The sequence below is a fragment of the Bactrocera oleae genome, chromosome 2 (genome assembly GCF_042242935.1).
Source record: "Bactrocera oleae isolate idBacOlea1 chromosome 2, idBacOlea1, whole genome shotgun sequence".
Taxonomy (NCBI): Eukaryota; Metazoa; Arthropoda; class Insecta; order Diptera; family Tephritidae; genus Bactrocera; species Bactrocera oleae.
This window is the reverse complement of record NC_091536.1, coordinates 55,041,001-55,060,864: the sequence shown is the minus strand read 5'-3', so window position 1 is coordinate 55,060,864 and position 19,864 is coordinate 55,041,001. Positions and strand designations below refer to the sequence as shown.

Here is a 19,864-nt window from a genome sequence, read left to right as displayed (position 1 = left end):
ATTCGTTATAATGAAAAATCGGTGCGAATACCTATTTAGATTTGTGTTTTCAATTTCTATGATATGACAAAATTTATAATTATGAAAAGCCTTCTGAATTAAAAAGCTGTATTACTGGTAAAAAACCCAGAGTTTATAATAAAATAAACATTTAATAGGTTATTTTTCCAACTTATGTATGTGCGTTGCGTGAGCAAAGGATAACAATGAAACGGTGGCTAAGTGGCCATTTTTCCACTTTTGTGGTGGCTTAGGTCGTAAGCGTTCGACTCAATCCGAATACAAACATATACGTTCGAATCCTAAGACGCACGAAACTTAAACTTTAATTAACTTTTTTATTTTATTAATTGGAATTTTAACATATCTCAATTTAATTACTTTAATAGCATATTTTACTTCCTGAGATAATTAAAATATTTCTGGAAAACATGTTCATATGTTTAGGATTATTGAATATTCCCTTATTTATACGTATTTACACAAATGTGATAATCTCACAAACATTCTTAAATACACGTACGCTGATGGTTGTTTTTCTTGCCCCGCAAAAATAATGAAATTTTTTGCTAAACTTTTTGCTTTTTGCGCGAAGCAAGTTGAAGGCGGGTCAGATATTTTTCAGATATTTTTTTATTAATGGAATTTATTTTAAAAACATTTAATTATTTATAATTTAATTTATAATTAAAACTGTGCATAGTAGCATGCCATGGAAGTAACGGCGAGTTCGCGCGGACATTGTGTTGTTGAAAAAAACCAAATGACGACTTTATCGACAAACATACATACATTATATACATACATACATACTAATACCCTTATTTATAAATAGGTAATAGTTCGATTTTAGTTCTGAGCTTTTACATTATGAAAAATTATAGCTAAAAACCTAAATGTGTGAAAAATCGTGTACACAAATAGAACAATGGCAACATTGGTGAAACGAAAACAAAAAAACAACTGATTATTGCGTTGCAACGACGGGCATAACTTTTGACAAATTTGGTTTGATACACTCGGTAAGTGCGGAAGGGAGGAATGTTGGTGACTGTTTGTGCACTAAGTAGGTTTATACAATGGCCTGCACCTTCTCGCTCTTCTAAGTTTTCTGTATAACTAAACGGGATTATATATGGTATCTGAAGCTAATGTAATAAATTCAACATTATCTTGCTAGTATATATTATTGGCACTTTTCCGTACTGTTTTTTACTTTCTGTTGACATAACAGAGCTTGGTTTTGACAAAAAAGTCACAATTTGAAAAGTACATGTCAAGGTATACGTACTTTTATACAATATAATATTTTATAATAAAGAACAATTTTAGGAAACGATCTCCTTTTAGATATGCCATGAAGCGATATGGCTCCCTTAATGTTCGATTCCATCATTTTTATGTTGCTGAGTATCTATTACATTTTCTGTTCGCTTGTATTAACAGCTGATTCTCATAAATATTAAGCAAGTAAACATTTTTTGCACAGCTGCTTTTTAATATTTTTTCACGGAATTATTGTTGATTTTCATCTTTATTAAAGAAGGTACTTTTAATAAAATCATTGAAAAAGTGAAGTAAGTTAAGTCACAACTGTTTTGAAGTTAATCACATCAAAATGGGTAACCAGCTGGTGGGTATAGCCCCGTCCCAAATATACCCAATGGATCATTATTTTTCTGGTACTGAAATTGTTTTCGAATCAAAGTAAGTGTTAATGCAAATGGATTTTTACAACACAAGGTCTTTAAACATGCAAGTATTATTTTCAATCAATTTGTGTTCAGCATGGGCAGTACCCGTTTCTTCAAAGTGGCCAAAGCAAAATCAGAGGAAGGTTTAGTGGTGGTGAAAGTGTTTGTGAGACATGATCCTACACTACCATTAGAGTATCACAAAGAACGTCTTGAGTACATAAAAAAGTCCTTGGCAAATGCTGTTAATTGCTTACCGTTTCAGAGAGTAGAGGTATGTATCAATCTACCATTGACAAATAATTGGTATGATTTATTGGACGTATTTAACATTATATTTGTTTTAATTAGTTAACTGATAAAGCCGCATACATAACGCGTGAATATGTGAAGCACAGCTTGTACGACCGTGTCTCCACACGACCCTTCCTCACAACGCTTGAAAAGAAATGGATAACTTTTCAAATACTTTGTGCATTGAACCAATGTCACAAACAAAAGATCTGTCACGGTGACATAAAGGTTGGTAAACATGCGCTTAATTTATAGGCGTATATATATATGCTAATACATAATTCTTGATAACACTAGTTGGAGAATATATTGATAACTTCCTGGAACTGGGTTTTACTCTCCGATTTCGCATCCTTCAAACCAACGTACCTCCCCGAAGATAATCCCGCCGATTACACATACTTCTTTGACACCAGCAGGCGCCGCACTTGCTACATAGCACCTGAACGTTTCGTCAAGACATTCTCCTCTGACGATGCTGAAGGCTATGGAGCTATGTTACCCACTGACTCACTTGTGCGCCTAGGGCCATATATTTCAGATAATACGCTGGTACCCTCGATGGATATATTTTCCGCAGGGTATGTTTTAAACTGAAAATTTTAAATTAATTTCATATTTTGAAATTAATTTTAGTTGCGCATTATTGGAGCTGTGGACTGAGGGGACAGCACCGTTTGAACTCTCGCAGCTACTTTCATATCGTAGCGGTGAGAATGAACTGGTTTACAAGCATTTAGAGAGCATTGAAAACGAACACCTACGTGCACTACTCGGTTCCATGATAAACTTGAATTCAATGTACAGAAAAAGTGCTGAAGACTATTTAGACGAAGAACGTGGACGTCTATTCCCGGAATACTTTTACTCATTTCTGCAATCATATTTGCAAATGTTCTCCTCTTCGCCAATAATGTCGCCAGATGATAAAATCTTACGTTTACATTCTGATATTGGGCATTGCATTAAAGTATTAACCAATGATCCGAACATAACACCGGATGTTGATGAAAAAACCGGTGCTATCTATACTACTAAAAAGATGGACAACTGCCAACGCTTGCCGGCCGAACAGGATGGCTTGATTTTGATAATCACAGTTGTTACTTCGTGCATACGCGGCCTAAAACAATCAAACACAAAAATTTGTTCACTAGAGATTCTACATAGATTATGCAAGTATACCACTTCAGAAACGATTTTAGACCGCATATTACCTTATATTGTAAGTATGAATTTGCGCTTTATGAGTAATAGCATTATTAGATTATATAAGTAATACAATTTTAACGACCTCTAGCTTCATTTGGCGCAATATTCGACATCAAAAGTACAAGTTCAAGCAATTGAAACGCTAACTTCGTGTCTTAGCATGGTCAAGCAAATACCGTTAAGTGACGCTAATGTCTTTCCCGAGTACATTTTGCCCTCGATAGAAAAATTGTGCAGCGAACCCAGCGCAGTTATTGTACGCGTTGCATTTGCGCGAAATATTGGTAAGCAATCAGTATCAATTAAAGAAAAATTATTTCATTTGTCATATTTTTTCATTCGCAGCCAAATTAGCAAAGATTGCTATATATTTTCTAGAAGAAACACAACGAAATGCACCAAATGATATGCCTGCTCGCAGATACGAGGCCGAATTGAACGCCTTACATGACATAATACAACAAAATGTGCTAAGTCTACTGACCGATTCGAAGCCAATTGTCAAGCAGACCCTCATGGAGTCGGGCATTTGTGATCTATGCGGCTTCTTTGGCAAGGAGAAAGGTTTGGTTGCATCTCCTGTTAGAATTAAACTTATAAAACACATTTACATTTACAAATTTCACCCATATTTGCAGCAAATGATATTATACTGTCACATATCATGACATTCCTGAATGATGAAGACAAAAATCTGCGCGGTTCTTTCTATGATAATATCGCCGGTGTTGCTGGTTATGTCGGTTGGCAGGCCTCCGATATACTTGTGCCACTATTACATCAGGGTTTCACGGATCGCGAAGAGTTTGTCATTAGTAAGGCTATACGTGCTATTACGATACTCATCGAATTGGGCCATATAAAGAAGCCCACAATCACTGAGATTATCAAGGAAACGTGTTGCTATTTATGCCACCCGAACTTGTGGATACGCCATGAAATTTGTGGCATGATTTCAACAGCGGCACGCACATTGAGCGCAATAGATGTACAAGTAAAGATTATGCCGGCCATTAAGAGATTCCTTAAGATACCGCTGATTCAAGTGGAAAAACCCGATTTGTTACTGGATTGCTTGCAGCCACCCATTCCGCAACAAATCTACGATAGTATTATCAGGTTGTTTATTTACAACTATATATTTACATGCTATGATAATGTGGACTTATATTTTATATATTTTTAGGTTTAACGATATACCAATGTTGGTGAATGAATTGGAAATTCGAGCCATCGCTCGCAATAATCCTAGACCTGTATTGTTGCCGCATTACGATGACTCTAGCCAAGCTTTGAGAAATGTAAGAAATGTTAGTTATTTGTACGGCTTATTAAGTGCCACTGTACTCTATCGCTGTGCTACCTTAGTCAACTTGGTAAACGCTAAGCTCACAGCGGTGTTGACTATATCGCTTAGTTTCCAGGTACACTACGTAGCATCGATGGACCTCTCTGCAGCATACCCAAAATAATATTTTTAATACTATTTTATGGTGGTAAAACAACAAAAATAACAGTACTTGTACTGTATGCTCAATTTTATTATGTTGACACGACTACCTTGAAAAAAGCTATTTTGTTCAGCTATATTTCTGTCTGTACGAAATAATTTTTTTACCCTGAACAGTTTCTCTTCACGAAAATCGGCACGGATTATTGTCTAAAGCAACGCAGTAATCTCCTAACAAATTGTTAACTTGAGACCACTATAGCATATAGCTGCCATACAAACTGAGTGATCAAAATCTAGTTCTTGTATACTTGTAGAACACTATTTAATTTTACTAAATATCTTCGTGAACTTTAACATGGATTATTGTTTAAGACAACAAGATGGCAAAATTTGACATCTCCGAAAATATTATTCAGATCGGACCGCTATAGCATATAGCTGTCATACAAAGTCATATAGTTGCTATAAATAATTCAACTGTGAAGGCTTCGGTGAAGCCGAATAACAAAGCTTTACTACCTGGGGAAGTGTACTTGTTTCGAAATTTAATGATAATTTGCTTAGTAAAGCTTTATTATAATAATATAGTATTCTAATTTCCTTAGCTTTTCTGCCGCTTAACCTCTGAAGGTCTCAATGACTTAGTGGAAATGCAGCTGCTAGCCTTTAAGCCCTACTTATTCAAGTTGAAACATAAATCACAACAAGAAGTGGACGAGTCCACATTCGGTAACGGACGCATTGTAATCACACGCAAAAATGTACTATGCCACGAATACCCGCTAGCTGATAAGCTCTCCAAATCGCCACCGGAATCACGTAAGATATTTCAGAAATGTTCTACTTTACTAGTATAAAGGTTTAGTCTAAAATGTATGCGCTACCCTTTGTAGGTGCAAATGAAGGCATTCTGCCTGCTGTTGCATCACCTGCAAACGAGGTAGCTGGAACGTCGCTCGGCGGTATAGCTGGCAGCACGCCGACTGGCATTACTATACTTGGTGGCACACCTCATCCGACGGCAACTGTATGCGCCGCCACTTCGCTTGGAGAGTATACAATGCCCGAACGCAACTATTGGCAGGGTATGAACGCTAAGCAATGTCTTTCAAATATTTACTTACGTTTATATAATTATGGAAGAATTTAATATATTTTGTACAATCACAGAACGCTCGTCGGAGTGCCGTAAAGATTTGGACGCTCTACGTATTACATTTAAAAATCGTTACAGTATGCTAGCGTTTTCTCAACACAGCCATAACGAGAGGCTTAACTCAGTTTATCCGCAAGGGTGGTCGCTAAATGGCACAATGATAGCTCACCTGCATGAGCATTCTGAATCTGTAATTAAGATGACATCTTTGAAGCCGCATGGCGCCATTTTTGCCAGTGGCAGCATTGACGGCACAGTGAGACTTTGGGACTGCAATAAGCTAAACGGAAATCAGGGCATCAATCGATCACGGCAAGTGTACTCGGCCAATACGCCAATTTACGCGCTGGTCGCTTGCGATGGCGGTCAGTCGTTGGCCGTCGGTGGCAAAGATGGTAGCTTGCTTATTATGCGTATCGACAGAAATTCCTCTAAAATGACGCTACAGCAGGCATTGCATTTAGACGAAGGGTAAACGGCGTAACATACATACATATATATTAAAACATTTTCAATGTACTTACTTTTACACACAATAGTGAAAATAGTGATGGCCCCGTGGTGGATATGCAAACCTACGACCAAAGCGTTATTATCTATGCGACTGTGTACGGCGGAATTGTTGGTTGGGATACGCGCGTACAAAAGCCCGTCTGGCGATTAGAAAACGAATTGCAACACGGTGTCATAACGACAATTTGTGTCGATTTGGCTGGTTCATGGTTAGCTACCGGTACCAGTGGTGGCAAGCATATTTGCTGGGATTTACGTTTTCGCCTGCCAATCGCTGAAATTAAGCATCCAAATGGTTCGCGGATACGAAAAGTTGCCTGTCACCCCACAGAGCCCTCATACCTAATTTCGGCCTCACAATCCAACAATGAGGTATCGCTGTGGAACATTGAAACAGGTCATCGCCAAGCAGTATTGTGGGCCAGTTCCACACCCGTGCTATCGAACGTTCAAATGGTAAATCGTTGTAGCAGTCAAATTTAAATTATTACAACTTAATGTTTTGTTTAGAACGAGACGTCAACTTCATGTGGTCTGCTGAGCGGTGTAGTGGACAAGTCGCCATTTTTATTAACTGGTAGCTCAGATCAACGCATTCGTTACTGGAATCTAAACGAGCCTAAAAATTCGTCGCTTAAAGTGCCGGCCGCCAAAGATAACCTAGAAGACGTTTCATTTACCTACGAGTACATATTTAAATATAAAATAATTTTATTTTTAACTTTACTAACTTTATAATTTTTTTCTATATTCAGCTCGCAAATCATAGACGGCAGTCAAGTAATTTATGAACAAAAGCTTAAATTGAACAATCCAACGGGTTTGAATTCGCCAAGTTGTTCAATGGAAGAAAACCCTCGTTCCGGCCCAGACATGCCCTCACCATGTCATCACGATGCTATTACCGATTTACTTATGTGTAAAACTGATAAAGCGCAGATTTACGTGGCTTCTGCTGCCCGTGATGGTGTTATCAAGTTGTGGAAATAGACATAGCTATATTATTTATTTCAAAATAACTTATTTTTTTTATATAATACAAAAAAATGAGTTGTATAAGCTTAAAATATTTTATATATGTACATGTATTAGCGAGTGCGTATATACTCGTATATTTATATACCATATATATTCATATGTACGTATGCCTGTGATTCGTCAAAAAAATTCATCCAATTCTTGTGTTTTATACATGCAATACTACCTTAGAATATTTTTACGTTTTGTAACTAATTTTATTTAATTTTTTTTGTTTGTTCTTGAAAATATTAAGTAAAACTGCATAAGTACATAAACACGTGCACATATGTATGTGAAAAGTTAATAAAATACCATATGCAAATTATTTACTAGCGAAACAAATAATTGATTGCTTTTTAAATACTGACGGCACATTTTTTTATTGCAATAAGAAATAATTGAACAAACATTTGAATACTTATACTCTTGGAAATTGTTGCTACAGAGTATAATAGTTTTGATCACCTAACGGTTGTTTGTATCACTAAAACTAATCGAATTAGATCTAGGGTATATATATATATTACTATCTGTCCGTTCGTCCATCCGTGCAAGCTGTAACTTGAGATATTTTGATCAAACTTGGGTCACATGTTTCTGGGCGCTGTTAGACGGTTGGTATTGTTGTATATAAATTGCCATAACTAAGCTCCACAATAAGATACAGGACTGTTATTTGGTATAAGGAATCACATTAGGAAGGGGCATCTGCTGTTTAAAAAGTGATATCGCCCTCTTATAGGTTTAATGTGCATATCTCCAAAACTGCTACAGCTATAATAACCAAATTCACTCATGACAAATATTTTTAGCAACCCTATCGACAGTGTAAAAATGGGTGAAATCTGTTGATAACCCCGCTCACTCCTCATATTACGGTTTTGATTAAAACTACTAAAGGTGCAATAACTCATTAAATAAACCAGTAAAAGACGTTAAATTTTACACAAAGGATAGTACAATTAAGCTTTATAGGGCCAAAACTAAAATTGGACAATGGACAATGGACCGCGCACCTTTAGGGGAAAACCCATATCTCGGCACGTGCTCGACCGATTTCTACCAAATCCAGGACGTAACGTTCTTCTAACTTTACAGGAAATCAGACTATAAGCACGCCCACTTCCCATTTAATAAAATTTTAAATTCCATCTGATTCTTCACTTTCGAGTTACAAATCAAGCAACAATGACGAATAGTGCCTTTAAAGTGTACCGCCTTATGCACAAAAATTTGTCCAAATCAAACCAAAACTGTTCAAGCCCCTAGGTACCGAATATGTCCTAGTGCCCATGGTTAACTTTTAACCGAAATTATCTTTCAATCTATGAGATATTCAATTGGAATTCGGAGACAATCCTTTCCTGATAGTATTATGTATGTATGTCAAAAATGGGTGAATCAGGTCAATACTTCTCTTAACCTCAATATAACTAATAGAAAAATTTATAAACTTCCGGCTGACTTTATACCGCATATATCGTCCAATATAAGAGTTATATTAATAAAATTGAGCTAGCGTGGTTCCTAATAACGGTGTATCTGTGTGCTTGAAATGAATTAGATCGGGTGAAAACTTGCCCCAGCCCTCATATAACTAATATCAGGATTTTCAAACTTCCGATTGACTATACTCCTTCTATATTGGTGATGGGATGTGAGGTACTTTAATGAAACTCAGAGAGTATTTTTTTCATTATCAATATGTAGTAATGCCAAAAATAGATACTACTCCTATCTACATATGTACATAAAGTGATGTTTGTTTTACAAACCTTATGCCGAATATATCGGTCATTGCTTGAAAATATGTTTTCGTATACTCGATCTATAATGTCAAAGGTTAATGCAATGAGTAAAAATCTTAATGAAACTGCACGTGTTCTCTGGCAAAAAGTGAAGGCAAGTTCGTAGATGGGCGTAATCAGACCACTGCCACGCCCACAAAACGCTATTAATCGAAAATCTATACCTTAAATTGCTGTAATTAAGCCGCAAATTAAGATACAAAACCGTAATTTGGTACAACGAATCGCAATAATACGGGGCACCTGTGGTTTGTAAATTTTTTAAGTGGGCGTGGCCCCGCTTCCCAATAGGTTTAATGTATATATCTATAAGTATTCAAGCTATATCACCTAAATTTCCATAGGACATATCATTTTGACACCTCTTGCGACAGCATTAAAACAGGTGAAATCGGATAATAACCACGCCCACTCTCCATGTAATGTTTTTGTAAAAACCACTTAAACTGCGACAAATCAATATATAAATGCGTCAGAGACGTTAAATTTTACATCCGAGATTACACAAGAGGGCTTTTTAGAAGGAGGTGCAAAATTGAAAAATGGGCGTGGCACCGCCCACATTTATTTGCAATCTCCGAATCTACTCAATCTATTTCAACCAAATTTGGTACATAAGATTATTTTGACATTTCCATGTAACAGTGCGAAGATGGGCGAAATCGGACAGTAACCACGCCTCCTTCCCATATAACACAACTTTAAATTCCATCTTATTTTTTCACTTTCCAGTAAACAACTCAAGCACTAATTAATGTATCGGGATAAGGAGTCAGGTCTAAAATTGTCAAAATCGGACCATAACTACACAGAGCCTATCGCTGACTTTTTGCCGAAAATATCGGTCAATCTGTGAGATATATAATTTAAATTCGGGGATATAGTTTTTCAAAACTGGGTTGAATCGGATCAATAGTTCCCTTAGCACCCATATACCTAATATAATATAAAGATTTTTGAACTTCCAGTTGACTTTATACCAAAATTTGAAAACGGAAACTTGCCTTAGCTCCCATAAAACTCATATTCACGATTTTGAAACATCCGGCTGACTTTACTCCATATAGATTTCAAGAATTAGTGCAATCAGCCCTTCCATTTCTATGCCCCCAATGATTTTAGTATAATTTACCATTCACCATTTCGTCGAGCAATCAAGTTGAACCTTTTCGTTACATTTCCTTATATAAATTTTTGCCAACACCAGGTATTTCCCCGGCTTGATTCCTTGCAAGTTGCAAGAGTAAAAAATGTTCGGTTAGACTCGAACATAGCCCTTCCTTACTTGTTATTGATAATGTTGTCGTGTGGCTACGGAATATATACACATTCATATAAATATATAGAATATATTAGGTCTAGTAAAAAATTCGTTCGGTTTTTTTTTATTGATTTTACAAAAGATAATAACTTTGTGTACATTTGTCCGATTTAAGTCAAATATGCGCCGTTTTGTTCGAAAACCAACCGTTTTGCCAACGAGATGCCGACTGCATTGGAGAGCCAATTTTCACAGGCCTCTCTTGAGGCCAACTTCTTACCATTAAGCGCGTTCGCCATGGACAGGAAAAGATGGTAATCACTTGGTGCCAGGTCCGGACTATGTGGGTGCATTAGGACCTAACTTCCGAGCTTCCGGAGCTTCTGGCTCGTCATCAAAGACTTGTGTGGCCTGGCGTTGTCCTGATGGAACACAATTCGGCCTCTGTTGATCAAAGATGGCCTCTTCTAGATGAGTGCTGCCTTCAAGTGGTCCAGTTGTTAGCAGTAGAGGGCTGAATTGAGCGTTTGGCCATAGGGGAGCAGCTCGTAGTAGATGATTCCTTGCCAATCCCACCAAACACACAGCAAAACCTTCCGGGCCGTCAATCCGGTCTTGGCCACTGTCTGGGCCGCTTCTCCGAGCTTTGATCACGACCGTTTGCGCTCGATGTTGTCGTAAGGGACCCATTTTTCATCGCCAGTCACAAACCGCTGCAAAAACGGGTCGATTTTGTTGCGATTCAGCAGCGATTCGCAGATGGAAATTTGGTCCATCATGTCTTTAGTTCCTCAGCAATTAAATAAGTGCTCACGTGACGGTCTTTTTCCACTATTTCCATGATTTGATCGCAATTTTAGACGACAGGCCTCCCGACGCGTGGTGCATCTTTGACATCGAAATTACCAGAACGGAACCTAGCAAACCACTTTTGTGCTACACGTTCGTTTACAGAATCCGGCCCATAAACTAAATTAATTTTTTCAGCCGCTTTGGCGGCTTTTTCGCCTTGATCGAAGAAAAATTGTAAAATATAGCGAATTTTCTCTTTGCTGGTGTCCATCTTTGACGAGCGCTCACAACGTACTGAGTCAATCAATCGAAAAACTGGCAAAGACAAACTTTTAGCGCGAATAAACACGTTTTCAGCGCCGTATATAATGCCATGATGCGACACGTAATACTAGTACTATGGACAATAACGCCATCTCTTAGATAAAAACCGAACGAAGGTTTTACTTGACCTAATATATATATATATGTAGAATAGATATGCATAGAGGTAAGCACCGCGATCTATGATTTATTGTGCCCTCCCCTAAGTACCAATGACTCATCTAGCCCCAGCATATAGATGAACTCCAATATACTGCTAGGTGCTAGTGTAGCGATGTGATCCCTGTTTGGAAACATGGATCCCAGGGCCTTAATTCTGCGTCGGCAGACTGCTGTGCAGTCCACTAGCAGGTTTTCTGGGGTTTCCGGCTCCATGTCACAGAACCGACAGTTTGCAGAAGAGACTAAGCCCATGTTGAATAGATGCTTATGGCCGGTGTAGAACGCGATAAGCAGCCGAAATGTGTTTCTCGGGAAGTTAATTACGGTTAAGATCGTAACCCCCCATCAGCAACCTGGCATGGCGCATGCTTTGGAGTTGTTGCCAATATATTTCCCTGCCTGCTCTTTCCTCTTTACGAAGCAGCTCTTTAATGGTATGTGGACCAACCGCTACGCATGGTTCTGGTCCTACGATTTTTTTGGAGGCTGCAGAGCGGGCCAACTCGTCAGCCAGTTCATTCCCGGCTATACCCATGTGACCAGGCACCCAAATGAGGTGCTCTTTGTTGTGGTTAGATAGTCTGTTCAGCCGTTCTATGCACTCCTGCACTAGTAGCGATCTGAAGTCATAAGCGGAGTTCGTTGGAGGTTTATCTCTACACGCCGACTTATAGCATATACTTCAGCCTGGAAAATGCTAGGAAAACTTCCCATGGAAATGCCAATTTCGAGCCGACGGTGTACCACTTGATAGTACTATCCCTTAGCAGTAAGTCCAGCGTGGAATCGATCCATTTCACCTTACTGCTAAGGGTAACTTTGAACTTCCTAGTGAAGCTTACTACTTTGGTACTTTGGTAATGCTGTCCGTTGGGAGAAGGGCTACTGGCAGTTCGTCACTTAGGACCATTCATTCTATTCTATTCTATATGCAAATATATATGTACATATATGTAATATTTCTTTCTTAAATAAAAATAATTTTGCTAAACATACAATATTTAATAAATTAAACGTTTTGTTAATTTTTATGACTCTAGAAACACACTTTAAATATAAGTTCTTCCTACATTCCCATAGCCAGACAAAAATTCTACGACGTTTATGTTCGGTTATGAGGAATTTCACTGTATATATAAATGATCATTGGGTCGAGTTGAGTCGATGTCCATGTCCGATCTAAAATTTTGCGCGAGTCCTTATCACTCCGAGAAGTTGCTCATTTGGCCGAACAGCCAATTTCGGACCACTTTAGCATATAGCTGCAGATTTTTTTTACCTGCCACACTTTTCTTAACGTTTTTCTTGTTTTTAATAAAATTTCAACTAGTACTCAACACTTTTTATCTTATTTATATTATATTAAATTGCTATTAGTTATAATGTTTGAGTTAGAAATATGTATGTAATATATAATATTTATGTTTTTTTGTTGCTCCAATTTTTTAATTCAAAAACCTTTTCTTAATTTTCAATCCAAGATGTTTGCAGTTAAAAATAAATTGTTAAATTTTTATTATTAAATTTTCAAACAATTTTTAATTAAAAAATTCGCGACCATGTTTAGTAGGAATCGAAAATTGGCAAAAAGTTTTATACTGTCACCATATATTCTACAAGAATTTATTAAACTAATTTAAATAGATATTGGCTTGATGATATTCGATTAATATTGTCGAATGTGGTCTATCTGTCAGCATACGTGAAATTTGTTCTAAAGAATTTTGATCAGATCTCCCAAAAAAAGAAATCCAGATTCGTTATTTAAGTGTGAACAAATGACCTTAGAAGTTTATTTATTATAGGCATACGAAAAGACATCACTAATTGTATCCTTATTACAACTATAACAATGAAATGTTGAGTTCCTTCATAATATTTAACATAATTAATGTTTCTTCAAACGATTTTTCACAATATGACAATTTTATTAGAAGCTAATTGTATCAGATATAAAACAATTAATTAAAAAACTAATACAAAACTGCAGTGGATTTCTGTGCCGTTACTAAGCCTAATACACATATTATTTCCGTCTGTGTTTATATTCTAGTCACGCGTACGAAGACCCCACACTGATGTGCGGCGTGTGCCTACTGTCGGTCTAGCCACCGAACTATGTATGAATTTATTAATTCCTATATTGGGAAAGTTTTGCTCCAGCAATTCCATTCCAGTCTCTGAGAGCATACCAAATATGTCGAGATAGGTCAGTGTGGGCAAGTTGTTTAGTTCCCTAAAATAATTGCATTCGTAAGTGTCCGGCATATATTATTATAAACACATGTACTCACATATAAGCAGAGGCAGGAATAAGATAGCATCGCGAAAGTGATAAATATTCAAGCATTTTAAATCTGCAAATAATGTTAATGACATTGCCAGTCAATGCAGTGCAGTCGGAAAAATCGATTTCTAAAAGTTGTGGACATCGTTTAGTTAAGCTCGCCACATCTGCAAAAAAATACCACAAATATTAGACAATATTTTTCAAATTATTAGTCAATTTGCATATTTTATAGCGAAAACTTACGAGAATCATACAATGTTTTACGACAACCTGCCATATTTAATCGCAAGAGATTTGGTGTCACATTTGTCACCACCGATGTAACAGCATCTACAGACAGATTTGTCCACGAAATATTTAAGCTATTTAAATGTTTTAATGATTCCATTATCTTGCGCATACTCCACGCCTCCAATCCAATACACATGGCTAAATTCAGTGCCTCTAAGTTGAGATTCTTTGCTATTTCATTGCAAATTTCATCGTTAATTGGTACATGCTCCAAGCTGAGCTTTTTCAATTGACGACAACGTGATAACAGCATCTTGAGCGAGGGCTTTGCAACAGATACCATACTTAGATCTAAATACTGCAACTTTGATTCGAATTTCGGTTCTGCATGTAGAAAGTCATTATCGAAAACGGGATGACTCAACTGAAAAGGAATAAAAAATGTGTGAATATATTCCGCATATTTTGATGAAATTAAAATGGTTTCTGTACATTTACTTAATACTCACCTCGGCTTGGGCCAAACGTAGTATAACCACACCGCGGGTGAGAATATTTTCCATAGCACCTGCCCGCAAGTGCCGTCCTCCTAAATCCAAACGCGTCCACAGTGATTCATCGCTGGCACATCTATTAAACCGTCGACAAACATAACTGCAACGTATAAGTGCTTTCTTCGGCAGCCATTTGAAAATTTGTAAAATAATCTCATCCGATAGGGTACTAAAATGATCTTTGCCATCGGAAATATGATCCCGCAACTGTTGCTGTCTAAATAAAAAGAAATTATCATATAAAACCATAGGCGGCTGTTGTTCATTTGCCGCTTGCGATGTTCGATTTTGACTTTTATTTTGAATTTGAGTATGCAGTTGTTGTTGTTGCTGCTGCTGCCGCTGTTGATGTCTGAGAAGTGATTGTTTACTTGTTGAAGGCATACTCGCGTAACTATTTGGCGATGACCCACCATTATTATAAACATTTGAAGTATTAATAGTGGCAACAACATTAACACCAATATTCATACTCTGTCAAAATTTATATATATTAAAATAAGTATATTTTTGGTTATTTTTCAACTATTTTCAATAATACCTGTTGCTGTTGAATATGTTGTGTTGCACTTCGAGGGGCACGAATGTTGTTGTTTCCCGACACAATAGCCAAAGGACTACGAGTACTTCTTCCAGCAGAAGGCGAATTCGAATTTGAATTTGTGGTGTACAATTGGGGGGTGATTGCCGTTGTATGTGTTGATGAGCTGCTAACAGGATTTCCCGCACCCATACCAAGTATAGCTACCTTCCTATATGGGACTAATACTTTATCGCCGCATTGTTGTTGCGAATTCTGTTTATTGTTATTATCACCATATGAATCCATTGCGATGTTATTATTGTTGTTGCAATGATGGCTTGTATTAATACAATCGACTTCAATGAGTCCTCTGCCTGGAGTAGCTATTGTTGTATTATCGCTAGTGTCACTATTAAAAGTACTATCTAAGGTGTTATCTAGTGTGCGATAGGATGTGATACGTTGATGGCACATCTTTGGCGCATCCAAATTAGGTGTGGCACCATTAGAATTTTCATCTGCACTGCCGCTCAACACTAATGCTATGGCGGAAGCGGCAGAAGACGAGCTTTCTTCTGAGTCAAGCATTCCAATGCCCATCTCGTGCAAATGTTCACTTGTCAGAGCGGTTGGGGATGAGTTCGACTCAAGTTTAGCGATTTTCCAATTTGTAACTGGGTTAGTTTTAAGGCGTTTTCTGCAAATAATTTTCTCTTTTATTTTTTTTTTACTGCAAACTTATATCTTTCACAAGTTTATTTTTGTCTATTTCAGAAAATTATGTTGAAGCGCGATTATATACATATCAGCAGTTAGTTGGTTAGGGTCACAAACCTCTTATTTAATTAATCAGCAGAAATGATTTGGAAAAATTAGTAAATGCTGGCACTATTTTCTACTTTTTAATGAAATATTACAAGTCAATGGCTTTCGGAAAGACGGTCTGTGGAAGTTGGTATCACATACGTGACAAACACTTGCAGGATGTATTCTAGGAATCAATTTTACATATTTATTGGGAAATATATTTATTACCAAGAAAATATTTCGCATATAATATAATTTCAGTTTGCATCTGTACAATAATTCACTTATAAACTTAAAAATGCATTTGATATACACCATTTATACAGATACGACAAAATATGAACCGTGTTTTGTTTGACAACAAGTATATTTCATAGATAAGTATATTTGATGGTAAAGTCAACCACTGAATGTCATTCGGCAGCGATCGTCTATCTTCCGTTTTGCCCTTATTCGTTGACATCAGAGACAGAGAACGTATATTATAAAGAAGGTTCAATTCATTGTATAAATCTACAATGGTTCAATTGCGGACTAGCTTGTGAATTGTCAAAATCTTCCAATATACGATGGGCGGATTTCACCACGAGTGAACAAAGCTTAGCATTGAATAAAAATTATGCTTATAGTACAAACAGTCCGTGGACTGAATCAGCTGATACGACCTATCTTGTGAGAGCGCAATGTAAATAAACATTTACCACCGCTTCTACCGTCCGCTTCAACAGACCGTACGGTAGGATATCCGCGAATATTTAATTTTTCCCGTAGAAACGAGTGGGAGAGCAACCTCTTGAAACACAGGGTTGCCAATCTCGATATTTTGTAGTAATAAAAAACTAAACTTAAATATATATGATATATGGGCGGTAAGTGCGGAAGGGAGGAATGTCGGTGACTGTTTGTGCTATTAGAGACTTGCTTTGATATTACATACTGATATGAACGAATGTTAGCCTTTTGACGTATCATACACATACAATTATGTATATATGTTGTATGTACACGCATTCAAATCAGTGATATAATATTATCACTCATCAGTAATAACATATGCGCGTACTGTTCCATATGTAGATGTGTAGATATGTGTGTATGACATTGCCACACAAATAATACGTACACGTGTAAATATATTAAAACCAAAAACTAAACTTTACAAGTATTGTTCTACAAAAACAACAATCGTCTCAAACAGAATAAGCAGCTTCACAAGACAACATGGCAGCCAAAGCCCAAATTATAGTAAAACACACAACAACCACATTTTAATTCAATATTTATTAAGATTCAATATTATTATACCTGTAACCGTTAAACATATGGAGAAACTAATTAAATTCTTTTTTGTGATTTTGTGATATATTAAAGCAACTGTTTGAATTTTCTATACTTAATAAGGTGAATACATGTATGAGCTCCTAATTATTAAATGCTTTTTTTTATAATTTTCATTGTATTCCAATTTTTGTTAGTTTTCTTCAACAGTGGCAAGAAATCTCTGTTCACATTTTTTTGGTAAAATTTTAATCTGGCCGTCAGTCTTTTCCAACTGCTAAAAGTCAAAAACTATTCATATTTCCAGTGAGAGATGAGAAGGGCATCTCTTTATTTCTGTCCCCGAGCAAGCGTTTGCCTACAAGCGTCTTTTTGCGACGATGGCAAAAGATAAAAATCTTAAATTGAAGAACTTTCTGATGTTCCTTTTGGAGGGGGAAAACTGACAACCCCGCAAACCCGCAAAACACAGAAAAAAGTGACAATTTTGGCAACAAAAAAACTCTTGTCGATTAAAAATTTGTCAATTCTAAAATATTTTTCCGTGGCTCGCAAAAAGTTGTTCATACATAAACCTACATATTTAGGATAATTTGTAGGCAAAGCAGTTAGAGCGGCAAGGGAAGCGACGACAATCGACAATCGTTCGTTTGTTCTTGTCGTCGCGTCAATCTTTCAACACATTTACTCTTTGACATGAAAACAAAAAACGTGAGCTTCGGCCATTGGTTGTCCGTGACAAGGGAGGTTTCGCATGATGAGGCCTTGAACCCAAACACGACTGCACGCTAGAGAAATTTTCTTGTCGTACTGAAACCATTCACTTCAATGAAATTTAAATATTTTGTTCAAACTGAAATTTTTTTTGCAAAAAATAAGTTTTAAATTATCTATTGGAATTACAAATGATATATCTTAGCTATTTATTGCTTCTGTTGGTAAAATAACGTTAGACTTGTTAGAGTTTTGTATAATTTTATATTTCACATATTAGTGACAACACTACATTTTCGTCGGCAAAATTAGAAATCGTTTTAATTTAGCGACAGCGACAGTGTGTATATTAATATTTAACAGATACTGCCTGTCGATTGTCGTCAGCTGTGTGTTCAGCGTTTAAAGCAACGTGTGTATATATTTATATAGGTACGTAGAAAAAATTTACAAACGTTATGCGTTCTTTCATATATGTTTACCTGCACAGTTGTATACGTATGTGCATCCGCTTGGTCTTTTCAGATGTTATCAAAACTTTTATTGACCAAAACAAATAAATACATATGTAAATATATAACTCATCAAACCTATATAAACTGCATATTTAGGTAATAATACAAACGTTACTTTATTATATATTTCAAAAGATTTCATTAAACTCATCATGAAATAGTTCAATTCGTACGTATATACTTATGTACTTTGATATCAAATATATAGAGAATATTTAAGTATAAATTATATGCAGTCGTTTGCGCATTGTAAATAAACGAATATGTAAGCGTTTTTCTCATTTAACACTGAAAATGGTCAATCCTGCTATTTTCGAGTCCGCCGAGGTAAAACTCTGGTGAAACCCGCTAATAATTTTTTGTGGTGAAATCCTCTCCTCGTCCTCGAGTACCCCTCCGAAATCTACGTTCTATGTACTCATAACACACAAATGCATTGTATACAAAATCAAAACACCACACACCCACATTGAGCCTCACAATTTATACGGCGAACTGTGCTTCATACGCACTATTGACCGACACGTTGCCAACAATGTGCGCCAACGCTGTCACTCCTGTCATATAATTGCGCCATTTCTGGGGTCACTTTTTATTTAAACTACACCACCCAATACTAGTACATTTGTTTTATGAATGGGGCCATTAATCAAATATTTTACACATTTTAAGCTAAATTCCTTTTACCTTGATGTCGGACACAAATTCTCAATATTATCTGTCTGTTTCAATTTCTTATTACTCATTGTATAAATAACTTTTCACTTTATTATTTAAAACTTTAATTTTCTTGCTTAATAACACAAAGCGAATTTCGCTGCGAGTAAAAGTTCCACAATCAACAAGTGCAAGATTGCCAACTTTTCTGCATTCCAACCTATAGGGCTTCCAGCACTTTTAATATTTCATGAATTCACTATGCTCGATGTGGATATCAAGAATGTGTTAGTTGATGTTATAAAAGAGAACGGATAATTATTTTATTTTTATACAATCTTGGATATAGTGTTCAAAAGTTTTGCTGTCATTAATTTGCGAGCAAAAATTTCTCGAATATGTAATTTTACATATATCTTGTAAAATTTGTTGTCGTTTGAAAATATTTAGTTTGATCTTATTTATACAGCGATATCAGCTGCTTCTCAATATTTGTCAAAAAACGCTGGTAATTATATGGTATCACATACTCCTGATAGGTTTGGATTTTAAGACAATTTGCCCTGTATATATATCCATGTTTATTCTGGTAAAACAAATCAAATT

General features: G+C 36.4%; 2 protein-coding genes across 6 annotated transcripts; one reads left to right on the top strand and one right to left on the bottom strand.

The window, feature by feature from the left end:
• Window positions 1-1,375: 1,375 nt before the first annotated feature.
• Window positions 1,376-7,687, top strand: Vps15 (vacuolar protein sorting 15). 2 transcript variants are annotated; one of them, XM_036357850.2, is made up of 16 exons: window positions 1,376-1,546; window positions 1,605-1,707; window positions 1,788-1,968; window positions 2,046-2,216; window positions 2,286-2,569; window positions 2,625-3,213; window positions 3,289-3,484; window positions 3,546-3,764; window positions 3,839-4,319; window positions 4,387-4,501; window positions 5,259-5,472; window positions 5,547-5,738; window positions 5,824-6,280; window positions 6,349-6,778; window positions 6,833-7,008; window positions 7,078-7,687. In XM_036357850.2, exons 2-16 carry the CDS (start codon window positions 1,619-1,621, stop codon window positions 7,310-7,312), a joined length of 4,029 nt encoding a protein of 1,342 aa, XP_036213743.2. In that variant the 5' UTR covers window positions 1,376-1,546; window positions 1,605-1,618; the 3' UTR covers window positions 7,313-7,687. The 2 variants fall into 2 exon arrangements, with proteins under 2 accessions (XP_036213743.2, XP_014094276.2); XM_014238801.3 differs by having other exon boundaries at window positions 1,377-1,707.
• Window positions 7,688-13,596: 5,909 nt separating this feature from the next.
• Skp2 (S-phase kinase-associated protein 2) lies at window positions 13,597-19,449 on the bottom strand. Of its 4 annotated transcripts, none has more exons than XM_014238804.3 (6): window positions 19,289-19,449; window positions 15,306-15,984; window positions 14,720-15,238; window positions 14,223-14,634; window positions 13,984-14,143; window positions 13,597-13,925 (listed from the first exon to the last, which is right to left on the bottom strand). In XM_014238804.3, exons 1-6 carry the CDS (start codon window positions 19,345-19,347, stop codon window positions 13,739-13,741), a joined length of 2,016 nt encoding a protein of 671 aa, XP_014094279.1. In that variant the 5' UTR covers window positions 19,348-19,449; the 3' UTR covers window positions 13,597-13,738. The 4 variants fall into 4 exon arrangements, with proteins under 4 accessions (XP_014094279.1, XP_014094280.1, XP_036213746.1 ...); XM_014238805.3 differs by lacking the exon at window positions 19,289-19,449 and adding an exon at window positions 16,323-16,831; XM_036357853.2 differs by lacking the exon at window positions 19,289-19,449 and adding an exon at window positions 16,410-16,831.
• Window positions 19,450-19,864: the final 415 nt, after the last annotated feature.

What these genes read in the sequence shown, in the direction of transcription:
- Skp2 (XM_014238804.3), bottom strand. Translation starts at nt 19,347, where the DNA reads ATGAGTAATAAGAAATTGAAACAGACAGATAATATTGAGAATTTGTGT. An exon ending in AACATATTCAACAGCAACAG is followed by an intron (nt 15,239 to 15,305) that starts GTATTATTGAAA and finishes AAATTTTGACAG; the next exon opens with AGTATGAATATTGGTGTTAA. An exon ending in TACGTTTGGCCCAAGCCGAG is followed by an intron (nt 14,635 to 14,719) that starts GTGAGTATTAAG and finishes ATTCCTTTTCAG; the next exon opens with TTGAGTCATCCCGTTTTCGA.
- Vps15 (XM_036357850.2), top strand. Translation starts at nt 1,619, where the DNA reads ATGGGTAACCAGCTGGTGGGTATAGCCCCGTCCCAAATATACCCAATG. An exon ending in GAAATTGTTTTCGAATCAAA is followed by an intron (nt 1,708 to 1,787) that starts GTAAGTGTTAAT and finishes ATTTGTGTTCAG; the next exon opens with CATGGGCAGTACCCGTTTCT. An exon ending in GCATTGCATTTAGACGAAGG is followed by an intron (nt 6,281 to 6,348) that starts GTAAACGGCGTA and finishes TACACACAATAG; the next exon opens with TGAAAATAGTGATGGCCCCG.